The 22,380-nt window shown below is 41.8% G+C and overlaps 1 protein-coding gene across 1 annotated transcript in view; it reads left to right on the top strand.

Moving 5' to 3' along the window:
• Nucleotides 1–22,380, top strand: part of PARVG (parvin gamma) — a 215,340-nt gene that overhangs the window by 2,837 nt on the left and 190,123 nt on the right. The window contains exon 2 of the mRNA XM_053719049.1: nucleotides 499–567. Within this exon, the coding sequence (XP_053575024.1) occupies nucleotides 504–567 (64 nt within the window). The 5' untranslated portion in view covers nucleotides 499–503. The remainder of the gene's footprint in view (nucleotides 1–498; nucleotides 568–22,380) is intronic.

Here is a 22,380-nt window from a genome sequence, read left to right as displayed (position 1 = left end):
TAAGTTAAGAGGGCTGGGTAATGCACTTCATATGAGTACCAGTAAGTTAATAGAGTTGGGTAATGCACTACATATGGGTACCAGTAAGTTAAGATGGCTGGGTAATGCACTACATATGGGTACCAGTAAGTTAAGATGGCTGGGTAATGCACTACACATGGGTACCAGTAAGTAAAGAGAGTTGGGTAATGCACTACACATGGTTACCAGTAAGTAAAGAGAGTTGGGTAATGCACTACACATGGGTACCAGTAAGTTAAGATGGCTGGGTAATGCACTACACATGGGTACCAGTAAGTAAAGAGAGTTGGGTAATGCACTACACATGGTTACCAGTAAGTAAAGAGAGTTGGGTAATGCACTACACATGGGTAACAATAAGTTAAGATGGCTGGGTAATGCACTACCATTAAATTGTTTTTATAATATCTAAGTAACATAAGGAATACTATTATTGTTATTATTAATATTTATTTGGATTTGTCTTAAACCCCCCAGTGCCCATGGACCCTTCACTACAAAGTACTGACGGCTTCCTTTCTCTAGAAGAATGCGGAGTATTTCAAGGTATTTCTCCCTTTATCAGTTATGCAGCAACAGTTCTGGTGACCTCTCACAGCCCAGTGGTTAAAGAGCCATGGAAACTCTTCCTTTTGTCTCGTGTTTGTAACACTGCAACACAAACTTGTTTTTTTATCATTGCCCCACTCATCTCAGAAGAGGAACGTTTTTGTGATATATATCTATTACATTTTTTGCAGCTAAAGTTGTTAAAATTGAGAGTGAACTTGCCTGTGATGTAATTTCCTGTTATGAACTGTATGATACTATAGTATTGTTTCTTCTCCACACAGCTCACTATTTTTTACACTCCCTAGTCGGCTGTAGTTCACGTATATAACCACTGTTCAAGCCTGTCTTCAGGCCTCCCTAACTGGACAGATTTTGAGGATGTCTGAACTAGAGCACAGGTGAAATAATCAGCTGTTTAGTAAACCTGGTTATTTTACCTGCTCTCATCCAAGGTAATCCTGAAAATCTCGCATGTTGGGGAGGCCTCAGGGCAGGTTTGAAATCCAGTAGTATAGAGCTACCTACTCAGCTACCAGGAACCCCTGGCTGTGGCCGAACTAACTGTGTACACTGTGTACAGCAGGGTTCTTCAAACCACGGGTCGGGACCCATTAATGGGTCGCAACACCATGTTTACTGGGTCACGACTTGAGTGTGTGTGGTGTGTGTGTTGTATGAGAGTAAGTGTGGTGTGTGTGTGTGTTGTATGAGTGTGTGGTGTGTGTGTGTTCTATGAGTGTGTGTTTGTGTTATAATTGTTTGTGTTGTATGAGTGTGTGTGTGTGTTGTATGAGAGTGTGTGTTTGTGTTGTATGAGTGTGTGTTATGTGTTTATGTTGTATGAGTGTGTGTGTGTTGTATGAGAGTAAGTGTGGTGTGTGTGTGTTGTATGAGTGTGTGGTGTGTGTGTTCTATGAGTGTGTGTTTGTGTTATAATTGTTTGTGTTGTATGAGTGTGTGTGTGTTGTATGAGAGTGTGTGTTTGTGTTGTATGAGTGTGTGTGTTGTGTGTTTATGTTGTATGAGTGTGTGTGGTGTGTGTGTTGTATGAGTGTGTGGTGTGTGTGTGTTGTATGAGTGTGTGGTGTGTGTGTGTGTTCTATGAGTGTGTGTTTGTGTTATAATTGTTTGTGTTGTATGAGTGTGTGTGTGTTGTATGAGAGTGTGTGTTTGTGTTGTATGAGTGTGTGTGTTGTGTGTTTATGTTGTATGAGTGTGTGTGGTGTGTGTGTTGTATGAGAGTAAGTGTGGTGTGTGTGTGTTGTATGAGTGTGGTGTGTGTGTGTTCTATGAGTGTGTGTTTGTGTTATAATTGTTTGTGTTGTATGAGTGTGTGTGTGTTGTATGAGAGTGTGTGTTTGTGTTGTATGAGTGTGTGTGTTGTGTGTTTATGTTGTATGAGTGTGTGTGGTGTGTGTTTTATGAGAGTAAGTGTGGTGTGTGTGTGTGTTGTATGAGTGTGTGGTGTGTGTGTGTTCTATGAGTGTGTGTTTGTGTTATAATTGTTTGTGTTGTATGTGTGTGTGTGTGTTGTATGAGAGTGTGTGTTGTGTGTTTATGTTGTATGAGTGTGTGTGGTGTGTGTTTGTGTTGTATGAGTGTGTGTGTTGTGTGTTTATGTTGTATGAGTGTGTGTGGTGTGTGTTTATGTTGTATGAATGTGTGTGGTGTGTGTGTTGTATGAGAGTAAGTGTGGTGTGTGTGTGTTGTATGAGTGTGTGGTGTGTGTGTGTTCTATGAGTGTGTGTTTGTGTTGTATAAGTGTTTGTGTTGTATGAGTGTGTGTGTTGTATGAAAGTGTGTGTGGTGTATGGTGTGTGTGTATGTTGTATGAGTGTGTGTGGTGTATGGTGTGTGTGTATGTTGTATGAGTGTGTGTGGTGGGTGTTTGTGTTTGTTGTATAAGTGTGTGTGTGTTTGTGTTGTATGAGTGTGTGTGGTGTGTGTTTGTTGTATAAGTGTGTGTGTGTTTGTGTTGTATGAGTGTGTGTGGTGTGTGTTTGTGTTTGTTGTATAAGTGTGTGTGTGTGTTTGTGTTGTATGAGTGTGTGTGGTATGATTGTTGTATCAGTGTGTGTGGTATGATTGTTGTATGAGTGTGTGTGGTGTGTGTTTGTGTTTGTTGTATAAGTGTGTGTGTGTGTTTGTGATGTATGAGTGTGTGTGGTATGATTGTTGTATCAGTGTGTGTGGTATGATTGTTGTATGAGTGTGTGTGGTGTGTGTTTGTGTTTGTTGTATAAGTGTGTGTTTGTGTTGTATGAGTGTGTGTGGTGTGTGTTTGTGTTTGTTGTATAAGTGTGTGTTTGTGTTGTATGAGTGTGTGTGGTATGATTGTTGTATAAGTGTGTGTTTGTGTTGTATGAGTGTGTGTGGTGTGTGTTTGTGTTTGTTGTATAAGTGTGTGTTTGTGTTGTATGAGTGTGTGTGGTGTGTGTTTGTGTTTGTTGTATAAGTGTGTGTGTGTGTTTGTGTTGTATGAGTGTGTGTGGTGTGTGTTTGTGTTTGTTGTATAAGTGTGTGTGTGTTTGTGTTTGTTGTATGAGTGTGTGTGGTGTGTGTTTGTGTTTGTTGTATAAGTGTGTGTTTGTGTTGTATGAGTGTGTGTGGTGTGTGTTTGTGTTTGTTGTATAAGTGTGTGTTTGTGTTGTATGAGTGTGTGTGGTATGATTGTTGTATGAGTGTGTGTTTTATTAACTTTTACAATACTTTAAAGTTTGACTACAATCAGGACTAAAGTATGCATACATTTTAGTCCCTTTGCCAAAAATTGCAGCTATTTTGTTGTATATTACTTCAAAAATGTTTAGACTAAGCATAAAGATAGGGTCATGAAGGTGCGTGGTATCATGGCACTGGGTGTACAGTATATTGTGCAGACCATAGAAGGCAGCAGTTTGAACTATGTGATTAACCTTTGCGGGGATTAAACACATAACATTACAGTGTTGCTAATCAATTTAGAGGGTGTCATTCTAACACTATATTGTTCCTCTAATAAAGAACATTAAAGAATATAACAGATGGCTCAGGCTGTTAAGAATTCAGTGTTCAGGGTAAACCCAATGGGTTTTTTTGTCGATAGCAGAATTACATTAAAGGGACATGGAAGTCAAAAATAACATTTCATGATTCAGATATTATATTTTTTAAAAAAGCTTTTCAATTTAAAGGGACAGGAAGCCTCAACATTTTCTTTCATGATTTGTATAAAACATACAATTTTAAACAACTTTCCAGTTTACTTCAATTATACAAATTTGCTCTATTTTCTTGTTATCCTTTGATGAAGGAACAGCATTGCACTACTGCAGCTAGATGGACATATCTAGTTAGCCAATCACAAGAGACAAATGTTTGCAGGCACCAATCAGCAGCTAGCTCCCACTAGTGTAGGATATGTGCGTATTCTTTTTCAACAAGGGATACTAACGGCTAGATTTGGAGTTTGGCGGTAGATGGGTTGCTAACGCCACGCGTGTTTTATGTCTAACGCACGGCATTGTTTGACTCCGGTATTTAGAGTACAAAAAAGACCATCTAACGATGCTCCTAACGCGTGTATGTCACACGCGGAATCCTGCCCGCGTTAGACAGTCTCCCATAGAGATCAATGGAAAAGCAAAAAAATAGCTTTTTTCACCTAACACTCGATCTCGCGAGAATACGCACAGCTCGGTCATATGACGCATACCACATCACGCCGCAAATGTCACAACAACAATCAATCAACAAAGCACACAAGCATTACACATTCACAAGCGGGGGGATTTTTAATAAAATTTAATACGGGGAATACGCATATACTTTAAGATGCGGAAATTCGCAAAATAACAACAAGGAATAAAAAATATAGACATACACTAGAAAAATAATCGCATTCAATATCACTATATATTAGGACAAACATACATATACAACACTTCACTAATAACACACCATCGCAAATTCACATTTAAAAAGAATACTATTGGACAATGTTAGAGAAAATGACCACTATGACATCATCGCATTCTACACATTCCACAAATACTAACTCAAAATGAGCATGCGCAAATTCACACAACTAATACACATTGCACTAATATTAATTGCTAATAAAGCACACCTGAACACAATTTACAACGGAAATTGGTACATCATTAAACATTTACACAGGGTATATAAGCACCACACAAGCAGGGCTTCTTTGACTGTGTTGCTGGTGGGTCTTTGGAGATTGGAGGTTTAAGATTAGAGAGTTGGTGCATTATTGTGAGTGAGTTAGTGTTAGCGTGAGAGAGTCAGTTGTTAGTGTTATCGTGAGTGAGTTAGTGGGAGTTAGTGGGAGTGGGAGAGAGTCTGTTAGTGGGAGCGTGAGTGAGTTAGTGGGAGTGGGAGTTGTTAGTGAGAGTTGTTAGTGGGAGCGTGAGTTAGTGGTAGTTAGTGAGAGTTAGTGGGAGTGTTTGTTATTGAGAATTAGTAGTAGTGTGTTAGTGAGAATTAGTAGTAGTGTGAGTTAGTGAGCGAGTGATTTTTCTGTACACGTAACACATTTACACGCAAACACATTCAATACATACATACACTTATCAATAACACTACATACACTCCATACCCCATACCCCCTCATACTATACTCCATACCCCATTCCCTGTAGTCCCATTCCCTTTCATCCCATTTACTCTTATCCCATACCCCATACCCATCCCCTAGTTACATTTAGTTTACATATCCTCCTTTTAGTCTTCTTCTTCTTTTGGTTTATTTAAATATTCCTTACCCTCTTTGTTTTTTTACATCCCTCTCACACTTTCAGCACTTTTTTGTCTTTTTAGTTCTTTATTTTGACCCCCTTTCATTTCATCACACTCACTTTTTGTTTGATTATTTGGGGTTTAGTTTAGGGAACAGATGGAGGGCAGGCAGGGGAGAGGTAGAGGGGGGAGGAGAGGGAGGGGGAGAGGAACAGGGCAGGAAGGGGGGCAGGAAGGGGGGCAGGAAGCGGGGGTGGAAGCGGTGGGTGGACCCAGCCACTTGGTTCAAGATGAACAAGTGGCTGGGCCCAGTGGCGGACAGAGTAGGGCTTCACAGTCCGGGAAACAGAGGGCATCGTCACAGGGGAAGGCCAAGGCGACTAGGGAGGCAAGGTTTTCGATGGAGGAGAAGGAGGCCCTCGTAGAGGCCTATATGGCCAGGTATAGGAGGCTGCAGCACCAGAAGACTACCCCGACTGACAAGAGGAGGCTCTGGAATGAGATAAGAAATGCAGTCAATGCAGTGGGTGGCCGGAACAGAGATCTGGATTCGATAAAACATTGCTACCGGGACTGTAAGATGGATCTCAAGAAAAAGTTAAGCCTGGAGGCCCGACATTCCGCAGGAACCGGTGGCGGACCTGCCCTGGAAATAGAGTACTGCCGATGGGAGGAAATGTTGCGGCCCAGCATCTCCGAGGTGGATGTAGTCGGTATCGGAGGAATTGATACCGGGAACCTGCCATTCTCATCTGACGGTAAGCTCATTGAACAATAAATTCACATACGAATGTATTTCAAGGGACACTATACGCAAACCTTTACTTTCATGATTGAGGTAGCGAATACAATTTGACAAAACATTCAAATGTACTTATATAACCTAATTTGAATCATTCTTGAGATATATTTTAATGACGAAATAGCCATGCACACGGTGAAACAATCACAGGAGGCAGCTATATTCAGCTAACAATCAGCATCTTATAAGCATATTTAGATATGCTTTTCAGCAAAGAATATCCAGAGAATGAAGCTAATTAGATAAGAAAAGTACATTAGAAAGTTGATTATAAATGTATGCTTCTAAATCATGAAAGATAAAACATTGGGTTTCATGTCCCTTTAAGGATCAGATTAATGCTATAACGTTGTTTACACGCATTCACAATGACTTTACGGTTACATCAGTATCTAGGCTATAGGTTAGGTGTGCATTTAAACAGACTGAAAACAAACGCTAAAACATTCAGATTGACCAGAGATATCACAAACACGGTTTAGAAAATGCGGAAATCGTATTGATTGTTAGATTTCAAAGTGGATTAATGATTCTGCATTTGTAATTGTATCGTAAGCTAAGTCATTTAAAGCTTGATTTGCAAATATGCTAATATATACATTTTTTTTTTTTCTAATATACAGAGTCTGGGGAGGAGGCAGCACAAGAAATACAGCCTCATCCATCTCCCCGGGATGAGAGTGGTGGGGAGGAATTTCCACTTCGGAGGGAAGAGGCCCCCCGTGACGAAGAGGGCACGGAAGCAGATGGAGAGGCCCCGGAAGCAGAGGAGGAGTCTGCGGAACCAGAGGCCCCTCAAGGACCCGCACACCGCCGTGCACGGGCACCCCGCCGTGCACGGGTACCCCGCCAAGCACAGCAAGAGGAAATAGCGGAGGTGCGGGTTCTACTGGACTACATAGACCAGATGCGTAACTCCCGGATACAAAATATCGAAGGCCGAACTCGAATTATTGATGGACAAAATCAAATATTTGAAGGCCAAAACCAAATAATAAACATACTTAATAGAATCGAACAAGGCCAAAACAGAATCATTAATCTGCACCAAGAGATGTTCAATTTTTTCCGGGAGGCGCATGCTGGTCTGCCTCCTGGTCCGCCTCCTGCTGCTGGGCCTCCTGCTGCTGGGCTTCCTGCTGCTGGGCCTCTTGCTGCTGGGCCTCCTGCTGCTGGCCCATCTCCTCCTGCCGGCCCATCTACTCCTCTTCAGCCATCTCCTCCTCTTCAGCCATCTCCTCCTCTTCAGCCATCTTCTCCTCCTCAGCCATCTTCTCCTCCTCAGCCATCTTCTCCTCCTCACCTTGGTCGTCCCAGTACTCTTCCTTCCACTCTTCCCACAACATCTCCAAGGAGAACTCTTCGGAGTCGGCAGTTGCCCCTCCCAGAGCCTCAGCCCCGTGGGAAGAGGGGAAGGAAGAGGAAGTAAGTATTTATTTTCATCTTTAATGTTTTTTTTATTTAATGTGTAATGGATAGGTATGTGATGATGTGGTTTTCATACACTTGTGGACCACACTCTGTATATAATCTACTTCTATGGGACCGGGTCCATGGAGGCAGATTGTTTGCAGAGTGTGGGTTATAAGTGTGTGAAAACCACATCATCACATACCTATCCTTGTTCATGATATTGATTGGTTTCTGTGATGTGATGTCCAAACTGATTCCCGAATCGCAAACAAAATTACCATTACAATTATCCATGATGGCATATTACTGTTTGAATGCCAATAACACAGCTTAAAGGGACAGTCAGAAAATTATTGATTACAAAGAAAACACTGTATTACGCATTATCAAGTTGGAAACAACAAAACATGGAGAAATACGTGTGACTTTTCTCCTGTTAAGTGTAGTCAGTCCACGGGTCATCCATTACTTATGGGATTATAACTCCTCCCCAACAGGAAGTGCAAGAGGATCACCCAAGCAGAGCTGCTATATAGCTCCTCCCCTCTATGTCATATCCAGTCATTCTCTTGCACCTAACTAAAGATAGGACGTGTGAGAGGACTGTGGTGTGTTAAACTTAGTTTTTATTTCTTCAATCAAAAGTTTGTTATTTTAAACGGCACCGGAGTGTGTTGTTTGTTCTCAGGCAGCATTAGAAGAAGAATCTGCCTGAGTTTTCTATGATCTTAGCGGTCGTAACTAAGATCCACTTGCTGTTCTCGGCCATTCTGAGGAGTGAGGTAACTTCAGAACAGGGGATAGCATGCAGGGCCCACCTGCAAGGAGGTATGTGCAGTAAATTATTTTCTAAGGAATGGAATTGACTGAGAAAATACTGCTAATAGCGATGTAATGTAAGTGCAGCCTTAAATGCAGTAGTAGCGACTGGTATCAGGCTGATATGTATGTATGTATACTCTGAGGTATTTCTGGGGAATGGAATTTCACTAAGAAAATACTGTCAATATTAAAGTAATATTTGAGCCTGCACTGCAGTGAAAGTGACTAGCAGCAGGCTTATTAATAACACTTCATAATTTTCAATTTTAAAATGTTTACTGGCATGTTAATCGTTTTTTCTGAGGTACTTGGTGATAAAACTTTATGGGCATGATTTTTACCACATGGCTGTCGTTTTTTTCTGCATAAAAACAGTTTACTGAGCTTCCCCACTGTTGTAATATGAGTGGGAGGGGCCTATTTTAGAGCTTTATTGCGCAGTAAAAATTTAGTCACAGTCTTCCTATTTCTTCCTCCATGATCCAGGACGTCTCTACAGAGCCCAGGGGTCTCCAAAATTAGTTTTGAGGGAGGTAATCAGTCACAGCAGACCTGTGACAGTGTGTTTGACTGTGATAAAAACGTTTATTATTTCAACTGTTATCCATTTTGGGTATTAAGGGGTTAATCATCCTTTTGCTGGTGGGTGCAATCCTCTGCTAACTTTATACATTTTCTGTTAAAATTTGGTTGTTTTAACATATTTGGTTCATTGTTAATTCAACTGTGTCACATTTTTATGTTTCTTAAAGGCGCAGTAGCGTTTTTTATATAGCTTGTAAATTTATTTAAAAGTTTTTTCCAAGCTTGCTAGTGTTATTGCTAGTCTGTTTAAACATGTCTGACACAGATGAATCTGTTTGTTCACTATGTTTAAAGGCCAATGTGGAGCCCAATAGAAATTTGTGCACTCAATGTATAGATGTTACTTTGAATAAAAGTCAAACTTTATATGTTAAAAAAATATCACCAGACAACGAGGGGGAAGTTATGCCGACTAACTCTCCTCACGTGTCAGTACCTTCGCCTCCCGCTCAGGAGGTGCGTGATATTGTGGCGCCAAGTACATCAGGGCGGCCCATACAAATCACTTTGCAAGACATGGCTAATGTTATGACTGAAGTACTATCTAAATTGCCAGAATTAAGAGGTAAACGCGATCACTCTGGGGTAAGAACAGAGTGCGCTGATAATAGTAGAGCCATGTCTGATACTGCGTCACAATTTGCAGAACATGAGGACGGAGAGCTTCATTCTGTGGGTGACGGATCTGATCCAAGTAAACTGGATTCAGAGATTTCAAATTTTAAATTTAAGCTTGAGAACCTCCGTGTATTACTAGGGGAGGTATTAGCGGCTCTGAATGATTGTAACACGGTTGCAATTCCAGAGAAAGTATGTAGGCTGGATAAATATTTAGCGGTACCGGCGTGTACTGACGTTTTTCCTATACCTAAAAGGCTTACAGAAATTATTAACAAGGAGTGGGATAGACCCGGTGTGCCCTTTTCACCCCCTCCTATATTTAGAAAAATGTTTCCAATAGACGCCACCACACGCGACCTATGGCAGACGGTCCCTAAGGTGGAGGGAGCAGTTTCTACTCTGGCTAAGCGCACCACTATCCCGGTGGAGGATAGCTGTGATTTTTCAGATCCAATGGATAAAAAGTTAGAGGGTTACCTTAAGAAAATGTTTGTTCAGCAATGTTTTATATTACAACCCCTTGCATGCATCGCGCCTGTCACTGCTGCGGCGGCATTCTGGTTTGAGTCTCTGGAAGAGACCCTTAGCACAGCTCCATTGGATGAGATTATGAACAAGCTTAAAGCCCTTAAGCTAGCTAATTCATTTATTTCTGATGCCGTAGTACACTTAACCAAACTTACGGCTAAGAACTCCGGATTCGCCATTCAAGCGCGCAGAGCGCTGTGGCTTAAATCCTGGTCAGCTGATGTGACTTCTAAATCTAAATTGCTTAATATTCCTTTCAAAGGGCAGACATTATTCGGGCCCGGCTTGAAAGAAATTATCGCTGACATTACTGGAGGTAAGGGCCATGCCCTGCCTCAAGACAGGGCCAAACCAAAGGCTAAACAGTCTAATTTTCGTGCCTTTCGTAACTTCAAGGCAGGAGCAGCATCAACTTCCTCCGCTCCAAGACAGGAAGGAACTGTTGCTCGCTACAGACAGGGCTGGAAACCTAACCAGTCCTGGAACAAGGGCAAGCAGGCCAGAAAACCTGCTGCTGCCCCTAAGACAGCATGAAGTGAGGGCCCCCGATCCGGAAACGGATATAGTGGGGGGCAGACTTTCTCTCTTTGCCCAGGCTTGGGTAAGAGATGTCCAGGATCCCTGGGCGTTGGAAATCATATCTCAGGGATATCTTCTGGACTTCAAAGCTTCTCCTCCACAAGGGAGATTTCATCTTTCAAGGTTATCAGCAAACCAGATAAAGAAAGAGGCGTTTCTACGCTGTGTACAAGACCTCTTACTAATGGGAGTGATCCACCCAGTTCCGCGGTCGGAACACGGACAAGGATTCTATTCAAATCTGTTTGTGGTTCCCAAAAAAGAGGGAACCTTCAGACCAATCTTGGACTTAAAGATCCTAAACAAATTCCTAAGAGTTCCATCGTTCAAAATGGAAACTATTCGAACCATCTTACCCATGATCCAAGAGGGTCAGTACATGACCACAGTGGATTTAAAGGATGCCTACCTTCACATACCGATTCACAAGGATCATTACCAGTATCTAAGATTTGCCTTCCTAAACAGGCATTACCAGTTTGTAGCTCTTCCCTTCGGGTTAGCTACGGCTCCAAGAATCTTTACAAAGGTTCTGGGCTCTCTTCTGGCGGTACTAAGACCGCGAGGCATAGCGGTAGCTCCGTACCTAGACGACATTCTGATACAAGCGTCAAGTTTCCAAACTGCCAAGTCTCATACAGAGTTAGTTCTGGCATTTCTAAGGTCGCATGGGTGGAAGGTGAACGTAGAAAAGAGTTCTCTATTGCCACTCACAAGAGTTCCCTTTCTAGGGACTCTTATAGATTCTGTAGAAATGAAAATTTACCTGACGGAGGACAGGTTATCAAAACTTCTAAATGCTTGCCGTGTCCTTCATTCCATTCAACACCCGTCAGTGGCTCAGTGCATGGAGGTAATCGGCTTAATGGTAGCGGCAATGGACATAGTACCATTTGCGCGTCTGCATCTCAGACCGCTGCAATTGTGCATGCTAAGTCAGTGGAATGGGGATTACTCAGATTTGTCCCCTCTGCTAAATCTGGATCAAGAGACCAGAGATTCTCTTCTATGGTGGCTTTCTCGGCCACATCTGTCCAAGGGGATGCCCTTCCGCAGGCCAGATTGGACGATTGTAACAACAGACGCCAGCCTTCTAGGTTGGGGCGCAGTCTGGAATTCCCTGAAGGCTCAGGGATCATGGACTCAGGAGGAGAGACTCCTTCCAATAAACATTCTGGAATTAAGAGCAATTTTCAATGCTCTTCTGGCTTGGCCTCAGTTAGCAACTCTGAGGTTCATCAGGTTTCAGTCGGACAACATCACGACTGTGGCTTACATCAACCATCAAGGAGGAACAAGGAGTTCCCTAGCGATGATGGAAGTCTCAAAGATAATTCGCTGGGCAGAGTCTCACTCTTGCCACCTGTCAGCGATCCACATCCCAGGCGTGGAGAACTGGGAGGCGGATTTTCTAAGTCGCCAGACCTTTCATCCGGGGGAGTGGGAACTTCATCCGGAGGTGTTTGCCCAACTGCTTCATCATTGGGGCAAACCAGATCTGGATCTCATGGCGTCTCGCCAGAACGCCAAGCTTCCTTGTTACGGATCCAGGTCCAGGGACCCGGGAGCGGTGCTGATAGATGCTCTGACAGCACCTTGGGTCTTCAACATGGCTTATGTGTTTCCACCTTTCCCGATGCTTCCTCGATTGATTGCCAGGATCAAACAGGAGAGAGCATCGGTGATTCTAATAGCGCCTGCGTGGCCACGCAGGACCTGGTATGCAGATCTAGTGGACATGTCGTCCTGTCCACCATGGTCTCTGCCTCTGAGACAGGACCTTCTGATTCAGGGTCCTTTCAAACATCCAAATCTAATTTCTCTGAGGCTGACTGCATGGAGATTGAACGCTTGATTCTATCAAAGCGTGGATTCTCGGAGTCAGTGATTGATACCTTAATACAGGCTAGGAAACCTGTTACCAGGAAAATTTACCATAAAATATGGCGTAAATACTTATATTGGTGCGAATCCAAGAGTTACTCATGGAGTAAGGTTAGGATTCCTAGGATATTGTCTTTTCTACAAGAGGGTTTAGAAAAGGGTTTATCTGCTAGTTCGTTAAAGGGACAGATTTCAGCTCTGTCTATCCTTTTACACAAACGTCTGGCAGGAGTTCCAGACGTTCAGGCTTTTTGTCAGGCTTTGGCTAGGATTAAGCCTGTGTTTAAGACTGTTGCTCCGCCGTGGAGCTTAAACTTAGTTCTTAACGTTCTGCAAGGTGTTCCATTTGAACCCCTTCATTCCATCGATATCAAGCTGTTATCTTGGAAAGTTCTGTTTTTAATGGCTATTTTCTCGGCTCGAAGAGTCTCTGAGTTATCGGCCTTACATTGTGATTCTCCTTATCTGATTTTTCATTCAGACAAGGTAGTTCTGCGTACTAAACCTGGGTTCTTACCTAAGGTAGTCACTAACAAGAATATCAATCAAGAGATTGTTGTTCCATCATTGTGCCCTAACCCTTCTTCAAAGAAGGAACGACTTTTGCACAATCTGGACGTCGTCCGTGCCCTGAAATTTTATTTGCAGGCAACTAAAGATTTTTGTCAAACTTCTTCCCTGTTTGTCGTTTATTCTGGACAGAGGAGAGGTCAAAAAGCTTTGGCTACCTCTCTCTCTTTTTGGCTTCGTAGCATAATACGTTTAGCCTATGAGACTGCTGGACAGCAGCCTCCTGAAAGGATTACAGCTCATTCTACTAGAGCTGTGGCTTCCACTTGGGCCTTTAAGAATGAGGCCTCTGTTGAACAGATTTGCAAGGCTGCAACTTGGTCTACACTTCACACTTTTTCAAAATTTTACAAATTTGACACTTTTGCTTCTTCGGGGGCTGTTTTTGGGAGAAAGGTTCTACAGGCAGTGGTTCCTTCCGTGTAAAGATCCTGCCTGTCCCTCCCGTCATCCGTGTACTTTTAGCTTTGGTATTGGTATCCCATAAGTAATGGATGACCCGTGGACTGACTACACTTAACAGGAGAAAATATAATTTATGCTTACCTGATAAATTCATTTCTCCTGTAGTGTAGTCAGTCCACGGCCCGCCCTGTTTTTACGGCAGGTCTAAATTTTAATTAAACTCCAGTCACCACTGCACCCTATAGTTTCTCCTTTCTCGTATGGTTTCGGTCGAATGACTGGATATGACGTAGAGGGGAGGAGCTATATAGCAGCTCTGCTTGGGTGATCCTCTTGCACTTCCTGTTGGGGAGGAGTTATAATCCCATAAGTAATGGATGACCCGTGGACTGACTACACTACAGGAGAAATGAATTTATCAGGTAAGCATAAATTATATTATGTGCTTACCCTTGTATCTATGACTATGAAAAATGACCACTTATTTGTTGTTCTGACATAACAACATTTTAGATATCAATGATCAATACATGGTAAATAATATGCTGTATGAGCACAAGGTTTTACATATACAAATGCTATCCAAATGCCCTCTAGTGGTCAAATTGCATAATGATTACATGCACTCTTCAAGCTCGAAGAAATGAGCACATGAACCTCATAGGTTTAGCTAGCAAATTTAAATAAACACAGACAAATGATTAATTGGTGAGAAACATTTGATATCATTGATATTACAAAATTGACTTTTAGAATAATGCAAAACATTATTTGTTTTCTAAACTGTCCCTTTAACAAAATTACATATGCTAACATATATTTGAAGCTTGTTGGTATATCTACATGTACTTGTTCAAACAATAAATATTGAAATCAGATTTATATTGACGTGTTAAATAAAGTCTATTTTCTTAAAGAGACATTATTGTGTTAATTTGTTTTTAGAAAGACATTTGTTTTAACAATGAATATGGTTTAAAGTCCTTTTAGGAGTGGGGGGTGAAAATATGCTAACAATAATATATTGGAAGATTAACCAATGTGGAACTCATACATGATACAAAAATCAACATTTGCATTAAAGGGACAGTATACTATATTTTTAACAGAACTGTATGTAATAGACACTACTAGAAACAACAAGATTAACATATACTGATATCAATATTACAAAGCTTCAAACACTTTCAAAGAAAATCGGGTTAGCTCTATTGAAAATATAGATGAACCCCCATTACAACCGTAAAACAAGACAATACACCATCATACACAAAACAGGAGAAAGCTGGAGATGGTACTCACATGAAACTTAGAGGCTTGGCGAGGAGTCTGATAATTAATTACATTTTATTTGAACAGAAGCAAAATGAAACGTGTATTTGTTAAACAATGGACTATCTAACTAGAGACCAAATTAAAAGATTTCATTTATAATGTGAGTGTCTAATGAACCTTTAATAAAATATACAACGAAATTACATTTAGAAGAAGTCGGCATCATATATTTAGCATATGATAAAGCTAAATGCATATTGATTACTTTATTCTAACACAATAGCGCATATTTATTAATTAGATATCTTTAACATTAAACACAACAGTCATTTTTCTGAAAAAGGAACATATTGTTGACAAACATATTAAACAACATGGACTATAGAGATTTGCACTTGCCTCGAAATATCATATGCATGAAAACATTTTGCTTTCGTTCGTTTATTCAACCAGACATCCAGCAAAAGAGAATGTGGTGGTCTTTATCAGCTACGGGTCAACAATGTAACATGATGCAAATAATACATATTCACAAGGTTTTTAAAATTGGCTGCAGTCACAAACGTGTTTAACGTGCACAAACAAATATTGCGGGACTACGTAATCCAATCAGACGTTTTTTTACCTTTGCATGTGACGTCTTAACATGGCGCTTCCTTGATCACGTAAGAACGCCATCCAATAAAAGGCACATTCTTGATCACGTAAGAACGCCCAAAAAAAAAAGGCGCATCCTTGATCGCGTCAAAACGCCATCCAATAAAAGGCACATTCTTGATCACGTAAGAACGTCAGTCAATACAAGGAATCATTGGACAGCCTGGCAGGTGACGTCTTAAGCAACATGGCGCATCCGAGATCGCTGAAAAACCGCAGCCAATACAAGGACTCAGTTGACAGCTTGGCATATCACCAAGAAACGTATTTATATTTTAGGAACTAGTATGTGTCTAGATTGCTATCTAGGAATGTCACAAAATCATGAATCATCTTTTCGGACTTGACTGTCCCTTGAACTATAGCTATGGTGTATATCTTTAACATTTAAAAGATACACATGAGAAATACATATGCCATTGATGTTTTAAGATTTGTTTTGATTGTTTTGGAATAACAATAATTATACATGGATTGATTAAACGTGTCATTTATTCAAGTTTAAATATGGTCAGCCTACCTATAGCCATATATGGGAGGAGAAGTATTTTGTTAACATATATGTTAAAAAATATTCATCATCTAAAATATTTGCATTACACACAGAGATTTATTCGGTTACACTTTTACAATAAGATAGAATTGAAAATGAAATACATGTGCTGTCAACATTACAATAAGATTGTTTATTAATAAGATTATATGTCCTTGTTCATGTAAAAAGGACAAAAACGCTTTGGAAATGGAAATACATTCATTAACAATTGTGCTCACCATCACTTAAAGGGACATTATTTTGTTTTTAAAAAGAGGATACACATAGACAATACTATTTCAATAAAATGAACACTTTACAGGGATTATATCATTGTATCAATCCTCAGATCATTTGTTAAAGGTGCATCAATTCATGCAGAGTTTCTAAATACACACATGGATGTGAAAATTGAAATATACATATATACACAAATAACAATCTATATATACATATACCAAACAATTACTGTGCTAATCATAATCATGCAATGATAAAGTTTTGAGAAAAATATATAAAGACAAATAATAAGATTACATTAGAGATGTTAATCTTAAAGTCATTTACAATTGTCTTACATATATGATTTTTGAAAAACAATTATTTTTGGTAGGTCCCTTTAAGGATCAACAAGATAAACTAGAGCTTTCAAAAAATAACATGAAGAATGAGGACAAAGAATCGTGCAATGACATGTCTTTTATTAGTATGTAAGAAAACATCAACAACGTTTAGAAATAATCTTGTAAAAATAAGGAATATTTGAGCCATATGACAAGGTAACAGAGTGCATCACAGTCCATGAAGAGAGTTGCCAAGGGCCACCATAGCCCCATTGGAGACATATGACAAGGTAACAGAGTGCATCACAGTCCATGAAGAGAGTTGCCAAGGGCCACCATAGCCCCATTGGAGACATATGACAAGGTAACAGAGTGCATCACAGTCCATGAAGAGAGTTGCCAAGGGCCACCATATCCCCATTGGAGACATATGACAAGGTAACACAGTGCATCACAGTCCATGAAGAGAGTTGCCAAGGGCCACCATAGCCCCATTGGAGACATATGACAAGGTAACACAGTGCATCACAGTCCATGAAGAGAGTTGCCAAGGGCCACCATATCCCCATTGGAGACATATGACAAGGTAACACAGTGCATCACAGTCCATGAAGAGAGTTGCCAAGGGCCACCATAGCCCCATTGGAGACATATGACAAGGTAACACAGTGCATCACAGTCCATGAAGAGAGTTGCCAAGGGCCACCATAGCCCCATTGGAGACATATGACAAGGTAACAGAGTGCATCACAGTCCATGAAGAGAGTTGCGAAGGGCCACCATAGCCCCATTGGAGACATATGACAAGGTAACAGAGTGCATCACAGTCCATGAAGAGAGTTGCCAAGGGCCACCATATCCCCATTGGAGACATATGACAAGGTAACACAGTGCATCACAGTCCATGAAGAGAGTTGCCAAGGGCCACCATAGCCCCATTGGAGACATATGACAAGGTAACACAGTGCATCACAGTCCATGAAGAGAGTTGCCAAGGGCCACCATATCCCCATTGGAGACATATGACAAGGTAACACAGTGCATCACAGTCCATGAAGAGAGTTGCCAAGGGCCACCATAGCCCCATTGGAGACATATGACAAGGTAACACAGTGCATCACAGTCCATGAAGAGAGTTGCCAAGGGCCACTTACATATATGATTTTTGAAAAACAATTATTTTTGGTAGGTCCCTTTAAGGATCAACAAGATAAACTAGAGCTTTCAAAAAATAACATGAAGAATGAGGACAAAGAATCGTGCAATGACATGTCTTTTATTAGTATGTAAGAAAACATCAACAACGTTTAGAAATAATCTTGTAAAAATAAGGAATATTTGAGCCATATGACAAGGTAACAGAGTGCATCACAGTCCATGAAGAGAGTTGCCAAGGGCCACCATAGCCCCATTGGAGACATATGACAAGGTAACAGAGTGCATCACAGTCCATGAAGAGAGTTGCCAAGGGCCACCATAGCCCCATTGGAGACATATGACAAGGTAACAGAGTGCATCACAGTCCATGAAGAGAGTTGCCAAGGGCCACCATATCCCCATTGGAGACATATGACAAGGTAACACAGTGCATCACAGTCCATGAAGAGAGTTGCCAAGGGCCACCATAGCCCCATTGGAGACATATGACAAGGTAACAGAGTGCATCACAGTCCATGAAGAGAGTTGCGAAGGGCCACCATAGCCCCATTGGAGACATATGACAAGGTAACAGAGTGCATCACAGTCCATGAAGAGAGTTGCCAAGGGCCACCATATCCCCATTGGAGACATATGACAAGGTAACACAGTGCATCACAGTCCATGAAGAGAGTTGCCAAGGGCCACCATAGCCCCATTGGAGACATATGACAAGGTAACACAGTGCATCACAGTCCATGAAGAGAGTTGCCAAGGGCCACCATATCCCCATTGGAGACATATGACAAGGTAACACAGTGCATCACAGTCCATGAAGAGAGTTGCCAAGGGCCACCATAGCCCCATTGGAGACATATGACAAGGTAACACAGTGCATCACAGTCCATGAAGAGAGTTGCCAAGGGCCACTTACATATATGATTTTTGAAAAACAATTATTTTTGGTAGGTCCCTTTAAGGATCAACAAGATAAACTAGAGCTTTCAAAAAATAACATGAAGAATGAGGACAAAGAATCGTGCAATGACATGTGTTTTATTAGTATGTAAGAAAACATCAACAACGTTTAGAAATAATCTTGTAAAAATAAGGAATATTTGAGCCATATGACAAGGTAACAGAGTGCATCACAGTCCATGAAGAGAGTTGCCAAGGGCCACCATAGCCCCATTGGAGACATATGACAAGGTAACAGAGTGCATCACAGTCCATGAAGAGAGTTGCCAAGGGCCACCATAGCCCCATTGGAGACATATGACAAGGTAACAGAGTGCATCACAGTCCATGAAGAGAGTTGCCAAGGGCCACCATATCCCCATTGGAGACATATGACAAGGTAACACAGTGCATCACAGTCCATGAAGAGAGTTGCCAAGGGCCACCATAGCCCCATTGGAGACATATGACAAGGTAACACAGTGCATCACAGTCCATGAAGAGAGTTGCCAAGGGCCACCATAGCCCCATTGGAGACATATGACAAGGTAACACAGTGCATCACAGTCCATGAAGAGAGTTGCCAAGGGCCACCATAGCCCCATTGGAGACATATGACAAGGTAACAGAGTGCATCACAGTCCATGAAGAGAGTTGCCAAGGGCCACCATAGCCCCATTGGAGACATATGACAAGGTAACACAGTGCATCACAGTCCATGAAGAGAGTTGCCAAGGGCCACCATAGCCCCATTGGAGACATATGACAAGGTAACACAGTGCATCACAGTCCATGAAGAGAGTTTCCAAGGGCCACCATAGCCCCATTGGAGACATATGACAAGGTAACAGAGTGCATCACAGTCCATGAAGAGAGTTGCCAAGGGCCACCATAGCCCCATTGGAGACATATGACAAGGTAACAGAGTGCATCACAGTCCATGAAGAGAGTTGCCAAGGGCCACCATAGCCCCATTGGAGACATATGACAAGGTAACAGAGTGCATCACAGTCCATGAAGAGAGTTGCCAAGGGCCACCATAGCCCCATTGGAGACATATGACAAGGTAACACAGTGCATCACAGTCCATGAAGAGAGTTGCCAAGGGCCACCATAGCCCCATTGGAGACATATGACAAGGTAACAGAGTGCATCACAGTCCATGAAGAGAGTTGCCAAGGGCCGCCATAGCCCCATTGGAGACATATGACAAGGTAACAGAGTGCATCACAGTCCATGAAGAGAGTTGCCAAGGGCCACCATAGCCCCATTGGAGACATATGACAAGGTAACACAGTGCATCACAGTCCATGAAGAGAGTTGCCAAGGGCCACAATAGCCCCATTGGAGACATATGACAAGGTAACAGAGTGCATCACAGTCCATGAAGAGAGTTGCCAAGGGCCACCATAGCCCCATTGGACACATTGACAAGGTAACACAGTGCATCACAGTCCATGAAGAGAGTTGCCAAGGGCCACCATAGCCCCATTGGAGACATATGACAAGGTAACAGAGTGCATCACAGTCCATGAAGAGAGTTGCCAAGGGCCACCATAGCCCAATTGGAGACATATGACAAGGTAACAGAGTGCATCACAGTCCATGAAGAGAGTTGCCAAGGGCCACCATAGCCCCATTGGAGACATATGACAAGGTAACAGAGTGCATCACAGTCCATGAAGAGAGTTGCCAAGGGCCACCATAGCCCCATTGGAGACATATGACAAGGTAACAGAGTGCATCACAGTCCATGAAGAGAGTTGCCAAGGGCCACCATAGCCCCATTGGAGACATATGACAAGGTAACAGAGTGCATCACAGTCCATGAAGAGAGTTGCCAAGGGCCACCATAGCCCTATTGGAGACATATGACAAGGTAACAGAGTGCATCAAAGTCCATGAAGAGAGTTGCCAAGGGCCACCATAGCCCCATTGGAGACATATGACAAGGTAACAGAGTGCATCACAGTCCATGAAGAGAGTTGCCAAGGGCCACCATAGCCCCACTGGAGACATATGACAAGGTAACAGAGTGCATCACAGTCCATGAAGAGAGTTGCCAAGGGCCACCATAGCCCCATTGGAGACATATGACAAGGTAACACAGTGCATCACAGTCCATGAAGAGAGTTGCCAAGGGCCACCATAGCCCCATTGGAGACATATGACAAGGTAACAGAGTGCATCACAGTCCATGAAGAGAGTTACCAAGGGCCAGCATAGCCCCATTGGAGACATATGACAAGGTAAAAGAGTGCAACAGGCACAACAATAAACTTTGAAAAAGGTAACAGAGTGCATCAAAGTCCATGAAGAGAGTTGCCAAGGGCCACCATAGCCCCATTGGAGACATATGACAAGGTAACAGAGTGCATCACAGTCCATGAAGAGAGTTGCCAAGGGCCACCATAGCCCCATTGGAGACATATGACAAGGTAACAGAGTGCATCACAGTCCATGAAGAGAGTTGCCAAGGGCCACCATAGCCCCATTGGAGACATATGACAAGGTAACAGAGTGCATCACAGTCCATGAAGAGAGTTGCCAAGGGCCACCATAGCCCCATTGGAGACATATGACAAGGTAACAGAGTGCATCACAGTCCATGAAGAGAGTTGCCAAGGGCCACCATAGCCCCATTGGAGACATATGACAAGGTAACACAGTGCATCACAGTCCATGAAGAGAGTTGCCAAGGGCCAGCATAGCCCCATTGGAGACATATGACAAGGTAAAAGAGTGCAACAGGCACAACAATAAACTTTGAAAAAGGCCAAATGGCAACAATAAAAAAAAACATTAACATGTGGACAGAGGATTCTTATCTGCAACCTTGGAGCATCTCCAGATCCTCCACTTACTGGTCATCCTCTTCATCGTCCTGTGCATGTCCAGCTCCAGATTCAGGCCTTGAAGTTAATCGCATGATTTCACGCAGAGTCAAGTCCTGAACGCGGAGCTGGGCCTGCATGGTGTCGTTAATCCCTCTCAGGACAGCTGCGTTCCTCAACACGGCCTGCTCTACTCGTGCTATACCTTCTAGCATGAGCCATGCTGAGTCACAGCCTAAAATAAAGAATAAATTAAATATTAAGGATAATTACACAACAGACGAAAAAATAAGCAAAGATACATTGTCATCATAAAGACAAATCATTCTTTACATCAATTAGTTTAAATTGATTCTTTACACATGAAATATGTTATTCAGACAGACCGAAATCATTAAAGGGACAGTTTACTCAAACATGTTGTCCCCTTTAATTGGTTTTAGATGATCCACTTATACAGCTTGAGTGTATAAAATCTTGTTAAAGGATTTACATTGTGCTTACATTAGCAATTTAAATATTTTAATTATACTGTGGTAGGCACACCTATCCTTAAACATTTTGGCGTTGAGGACAAGCTGTGTAAACATAGCAACCTGAAGAAATTACATTCCCACTGGGTTAGACAAGAGATAATGTATCAACATTTGTACATAAATTGTTGGATCCAAGTAGTGGTGATTGGTATATGTAGTGATATCAAATTAAAGGGACACTGAACCTAAATATTTAATTGACTGATTCAGATAGAGCATGACATTACAAATATGAAAAAATTACACATATTCTTTAAATGTTAGAATTCTCTAGCTAGATTTTGAATGCAAGAATGTCGGTTTTTAGGGCAGGCCATATTTGTTTATCAACTTTGTTTGTCCCTGCTGGTTGATGGATACATTCATC

This window comes from Bombina bombina, chromosome 6, assembly GCF_027579735.1.
Source record: "Bombina bombina isolate aBomBom1 chromosome 6, aBomBom1.pri, whole genome shotgun sequence".
Taxonomy (NCBI): domain Eukaryota; kingdom Metazoa; phylum Chordata; class Amphibia; order Anura; family Bombinatoridae; genus Bombina; species Bombina bombina.
This window is presented reverse-complemented; position numbering and strand designations above follow the sequence as displayed.